This window comes from Sinocyclocheilus anshuiensis, unplaced genomic scaffold (assembly GCF_001515605.1).
Source record: "Sinocyclocheilus anshuiensis isolate Anshui unplaced genomic scaffold, SAMN03320099.WGS_v1.1 scaffold115, whole genome shotgun sequence".
NCBI classification, from domain to species: Eukaryota; Metazoa; Chordata; class Actinopteri; order Cypriniformes; family Cyprinidae; genus Sinocyclocheilus; species Sinocyclocheilus anshuiensis.
This window is the reverse complement of record NW_015548219.1, coordinates 2,480,826-2,487,193: the sequence shown is the minus strand read 5'-3', so window position 1 is coordinate 2,487,193 and position 6,368 is coordinate 2,480,826. Positions and strand designations below refer to the sequence as shown.

General features: G+C 36.0%; 1 protein-coding gene across 1 annotated transcript in view; it reads right to left on the bottom strand.

The window, feature by feature from the left end:
- LOC107654103 (actin-85C-like) overlaps positions 1-6,150 on the bottom strand; it is a 7,500-nt gene extending 1,350 nt beyond the window's left edge. The window contains exons 1-8 of the mRNA XM_016441030.1: positions 6,065-6,150; positions 4,934-5,076; positions 4,534-4,662; positions 2,021-2,131; positions 1,848-1,932; positions 1,604-1,765; positions 806-997; positions 464-492 (exon numbers count right to left, since the gene is read on the bottom strand). Of these exons, the coding sequence (XP_016296516.1) occupies positions 464-492; positions 806-997; positions 1,604-1,765; positions 1,848-1,932; positions 2,021-2,131; positions 4,534-4,662; positions 4,934-5,062 (837 nt within the window). The 5' untranslated portion in view covers positions 5,063-5,076; positions 6,065-6,150. The remainder of the gene's footprint in view (positions 1-463; positions 493-805; positions 998-1,603; positions 1,766-1,847; positions 1,933-2,020; positions 2,132-4,533; positions 4,663-4,933; positions 5,077-6,064) is intronic.
- Positions 6,151-6,368: the final 218 nt, after the last annotated feature.

Here is a 6,368-nt window from a genome sequence, read left to right as displayed (position 1 = left end):
AAAATTGTTACTCTTAAATTATTTGTATTTAAAATCATTTTATTATTTTATAAATAATCATTGAATTCTGATAGGAACATTTATCAAAATAACTTAGATCCAATTATAAAAGGATAATCCAAAATAAAATAATTATATAAAATAATAATTAAAATAAAAAATTTAATTGTTACTCTTTATTAAGTTATTTTATTTTAAATTATTTTATAAATATTAATTGGATTTTTATAGGAAGATATATTTATCCTAATCAAATCTCATCTAAAAAATCTAAAAAAAAAAAAAAAAAAAAAAAATAAGTTTAGTTTAGTTTAACTTTATTGTCTGTCCAGATTTCCTAATCAAATCAAATAAGAATCATGTAAAAATAAAAAGTAAAATAAAATAACTATTTGCTCCTGAAAAATAATTTTATAATTATGATTAATTTTTTACTCTTGTTTGAATTTTAGTTGGAAATTACATAATCTTTACCAGATGCCTCGTAGGCAGCTGAAATTCACAGCAGAACTACAGGAGTTTTACAATCCTGTATCTCTACATTCTGATCGATGTACAGTACTGCAGGGATATTTGATCCTTTAGGAAACATCCCCCTTTAGAGAATCATGTTCTAAAATATTTTAGTCTAAGTTATGCTACATAGGCTATTTTAATCCTATACAGAAGTTCCCATTAGAAATCGTTCTAATTGTGATATAAATTCCAATAATATTGGACTAGGGAAATAAAGCAGAACCAAGGAGTACAAGGCGGAGGCGATGAATAATGTACATATATTGAAATGAACAAATGAGAAACTGACCAATGAAAGAGGGCTGGAAGAGGGTCTCGGGGCAGCGGAACCTCTCGTTACCGATGGTGATGACCTGACCGTCGGGCAACTCGTAGGACTTTTCCAGTGATGAGGAGGAGGCGGCGGTGGCCATTTCATTCTCGAAATCAAGAGCCACGTAGCACAACTTCTCCTTAATGTCACGAACAATCTCCCTCTCGGCTGTAATAGCGAGTTAGAAAGGTATTAAATGCTTTTTAATTATTAAAAAACAGCAGCTGGTTCAATTCACTTTTAACCATTGACGCAGATACTATCGTTGACCAAAAGGTGGTGCTGTTTAGCTAATGGACATTTCATTACAGCGTAAACGGTGAAACTAGAACGCCTACTAGACTATCCACCTTTTTCTTCAACGCGCAAGTAAGCCTATGGGCAAGACTTCCGGTTCATTAGGCGCTATAGGAAAATAACGAGATTAATAACAACGTGCAGTAAACGGTAAAACTGTTTGCATTATAAACCAGCGTGTTCATAATTAAGAATACATTCAGATAATATGGTAAGACACACCAATTTTCGATATCAAGCAGCAAAACGAACTGTTTTGTACAGCTAAAAATAGCTGGACGTCAATGAGACCGGAAGTCAGACCCATACAATTTACAAATGGCCGCGCCCATTTTTACAGAAAGAAAAAAGTGGATAAAATAGTCCAAATTAGTAAATATCTTACATTTAACACAAAGTTTACTATCTATTACGTGGGTGCATTAAAATATAACCAGTATACTTTATGTGAAAACTGCAGAGAGTGAGGTAAATTACCAGTTGTGACGAACGAGTAGCCTCTCTCAGTCAGGATTTTCATCAGGTAGTCAGTCAGGTCTCTGCCGGCCAAATCCAGTCTCATGATGGCATGTGGAAGGGCGTAACCCTCATATACAGGCACATTGTGGGTCACACCATCACCAGCATCCAGCACAATACCTGGAGCATATCATAAAAGCATGAAAAAAAAACAATAGACGCAGTTTAGAGCAACTACTGTATAGTCAACGTAGACGCTAACCTGTGGTACGGCCAGAGGCGTACAGTGAGAGGACAGCCTGGATGGCAACGTACATAGCCGGAACATTGAAGGTCTCAAACATGATCTGAAATACAGATAGAAACCAACATATTTTAATATTATGGAAATAATAACATTAATGCCATGATTCTGAAGTCTTCAAAAGGACTTGCCTGGGTCATCTTTTCCCTGTTGGCCTTGGGATTCAGAGGAGCCTCAGTCAGGAGGACGGGATGTTCCTCAGGAGCCACACGGAGCTCATTGTAGAAGGTGTGATGCCAGATCTGAGAAAATAGTATTGCATTTTCATTATATATGGAGAAACACTGGTCACATTTACCGTTGTTTGGCAAATTTTCATGAGCAAAATGTATGGGATTGCATTTATGTCAAAAGGTCAACGGTCCATGTCTACGCTCATTGCGTACTTGGTCAGATAAATTTATATACGTTGATGTATATGTTTTTTTTATGTTGTCTTGTTCTGTCATCCTCCATGTCATCTTGTTCTGTTGTGTAAAGGCTGTTTCCAAAAATGATAACTTTCTGTTTGTTCCAAAAAATTGTTGACTCGAATGTCTACTGTTTCTGTTTGTTTTGGTTCAAATTTGTGTTGTCCGCCATGTTAATGCTCTCAGTGAATGTTCTGCAACACATTTAACAGATATCCAGGTAAACAAAAAGAACATTTACATTTTTTAAAGAATTTGTTTTCTCACCATCTTTCTCAGGCCCTGTTTACAGTAGTGCGTTTTCGTTTTGAAACAGCGTTTTAAAAATGAAAACGATCCTCGTCTACACTGGCGTTTTCACTGCGTTTCAGAAACGATCTCCACCCACACTACACAACCCAAAACGCATGTCACATGACCATTCATGCAGGTACAACCATAGATATGTATAGGTAGATTCCCTATTATTTAGATGGCGTCTATGTGCTTGGAGCGGTCAAATGGGGAATCTACCTATACATACAGTGCCTTGCGAAAGTATTCATACCCCTTCATTTTTTCACGTTTTGTTATGTTGCTGTCTTATGTTAAGCTGCTTTAAATTAGCTTTTTTCCACAACAATCTACACTCCATACACCATAATTGTCAAGCAAAAAAAAACAGGTTTTTAACATCTTTGCAAATGTATTAAAAATAAAAAAATAAAATGATTCCATTTCATAAGTATTCATACTGGGCCAGTTCATGGTGACCAAGAACCTGATGGTCACTCTAGTTGAGCTCCATGATCATATGTGGAGACAGGAGAAATCTACAAAAGGACAAACATCGCTGCAACACTCCACCAATCCAGTCTTTATAGCGGTGTGGCCAAACTCAACCCTCTCTTCAGTTAAGACACATGAAAACACACTTGGAATTTAGAAAAAAAAAAAAGACCCTCAGACTCTGAAAAACAAGATTCTCTGGTCTGATGAACCTCAATTCTAAGCTTAAAGAAGTTTATCATAAGGCAGCAACATAACAAAATGTAAAAAAAAATGAAGGGGTATGAATACTTTCGCAAGGCACTGTATCTATGGAGAGCGAATGTAGGCAGCCACGCCATCGTTTTCAAAAGTTTCCGTTTTTGTCCGTTTACACTGAAATGCAACCCCAGAGTTTTCAAACTAAAACAGGGTCTGCAGTGTTTTCAAAAGTCTCCGTTTTCGAGAGTCCAAAACGCCAGAGTAGTGGAAATGATAGGCATAACCATAGCAAAAGTTATGCTTTTTTAAACTATTTTTAAAATGCGCTAGTGTAAATGTAGCCTCAAACTCTGAATATTTTGTCAAAAAATGAAGATTAAACCTGAGGATTATAGATTCATTAAAGTTTATAGATCAGAAACAAATTCATCTAAAGTTTTAAGAAAAAAAATCTACACATTCATTTGTTTACCTGGATATCTGTTTTTTTTCAAACTAAAACAGGGTCTGCAGTGTTTTCAAAAGTCTCCGTTTTCGAGAGTCCAAAACGCCAGAGTAGTGGAAATGATAGGCATAACCATAGCAAAAGTTATGCTTTTTTAAACTATTTTTAAAATGCGCTAGTGTAAATGTAGCCTCAAACTCTGAATATTTTGTCAAAAAATGAAGATTAAACCTGAGGATTATAGATTCATTAAAGTTTATAGATCAGAAACAAATTCATCTAAAGTTTTAAGAAAACTCATTATTGAAAAAAATCTACACATTCATTTGTTTACCTGGATATCTGTTTTTTATTTTTCAATAATGAGTTTTCCTTTTTTTTAAATGTTGAATATTGTACAATATAGATTCATTCAAGTTTATAGAACAAAAACATAAATGCATCTAAACATTTTAGAAAACTCATTATTGAAAAAATCTAGACATTCTATTTGTTTATCTGGGTGTTGCAGAACAATTATCGAGTGATAACTTGAAAAGCAAAAAAATGAGCTTTTTGGCACAATTGTAACACCATAGAAATCCATTCATTTCAACTGGAATCAAAGTGATTGGGAATTTTGTGTGAAGGTGAAAGGTTTCAACAGATTTTGCAATGGGTTCAAGTTGTTCATGTGAATTTGCCTCGTTGACCAACGGAAAGTTATTTTGTTTGACTTCAATGTGAAATGTGCTCCATAGATCCCTACACTACTGACAATAGACAATGGAATTTCGTGACCGCAATTTGCTCCTTAAAAGTAAATAATTGTATGTTCTACCTTCTCCATATCATCCCAGTTGGTGATGATGCCATGCTCAATGGGGTATTTGAGGGTGAGGATGCCTCTCTTGCTCTGGGCCTCGTCTCCTACATAGCTGTCTTTCTGACCCATACCGACCATGACACCCTAAAGAACCATAATGCAAGCTTTCAGTCACAATCCACACATTCAGGGTGACTTTCGATTCTACATTTGATTTACATACTGTAGCACTCACACACCTTTTCAAGAATTAATGTTTGCTTATTAACATTTGAAGCAAGGGTTGATGCTAGCAGAGTATAGCCTTTACGGGTCAAAGGTCAAAGTGTAAGTACTGTGACTTAAGAGGTGCTTTACTGACTGGATCAAAATAAGACTAAGCCCCAGATGATGTGAATAGACGTTGTCATCTCACCTGATGGCGGGGTCGGCCCACAATGGAGGGAAACACAGCCCTGGGAGCGTCATCCCCGGCAAAGCCGGCCTTCACCAGACCTGAGCCATTGTCGCACACTAGAGCGGTGGTCTCTTCCTCGTCACACATGTTTGCTTAGACAGCTGGTGTTTGAACACAAATGGCACGGGCGCAAACAAATGACATGTCCATTTAAAAGCAGAAGGATTTTCTCATGCCTATTAAATACTTGTCTTTGCTTGTTGAATTCATGTAGCACTTGAAGCTAAATGTAAATTATTCATCTTCTGTGCTTAAAAAGAGCTTTTCTGACATCTTCAATTATGCAGACCTACCCTCCCTATGGCAGACTCGCAGTGTGCTATAAATAATACATATTTTATTATTTATTTGATATCTTGAGTTGAGCATAAAAAGCTTTAGTTTGTATTATCTTTATAGCGCTACTTCTGTATTTGAAGTAGTTTTAAAATGCAAAATATAAGCATTTCATTGGTCCACTGTGTACTGTATGTAACAAATAATTCATGAAGTAATTCATTATTAAAAGGATAGTTCACTCAAAAATGGAAATTCGGACAACACCCTCGTTGTTACAAACCTGTATGACTTTATTTCTTCTGTGGACTATGATTTGAAGCGATTCAGTGAAAGTCACTGACTTTCATTATACACTACTGTTCAAAAGTTTGGGGTCACTAAGATTTTTGAAAGAAGTCTCTTATACTCAACCAGGCATTTATTTGATCAAAAATACATTAAAACATTAATATTGTAAAATATTATTACAAATTAAAAGAACTGTTTTCTATTTTAATATATTCTATATTTAATATATTCCTGTGATGGCAAAGCTGAATTTTCAGCAGTCTTTGGTGTCACATGATCCTTCAGAAATAATTCTAGTATGCTGATTTGTTGATCAAGGGTCAAAGTTTGAACGGTAGTGTATGGATAAAAAGTTCTTCAAAATATCTCAATTTTTGATCCACCAAGTCATACAGGTTTGGATCAGAATTTTCAAATTTGAATGAACTAACATTCCAAATATCCAAAAGCCAGGCTTTGCTACACTATCTGCTGTAGTCCAACAACCTGTTTAAAATAAACCATCCATTGAAGTAGACTCACCCAGGAGAGCTTGCACAAGAGGCCTGGAAAACTTGCTCCCTCAAGAGCGGTAGAAAATAAGAGAGTGAGCGGCCAGTTCACCTGTCCTGTATTTATATAGGAGCCTTGTCACAAGGGCTTCAGAACCTCAAGCCTTTTTAGGACACATTATAACCCTGCATCACTCAAAGGTGGGCCGTCCCATGTGAAGATGGAGTATTGGAACGGGTCTCACAATGCAGCCTGTCCACTGACAGTTGCATTTAATATTAGAAGATAATTTATGGCTCTCGAGCACAGTGTGGACTATTGTTGGAAAGAGAGG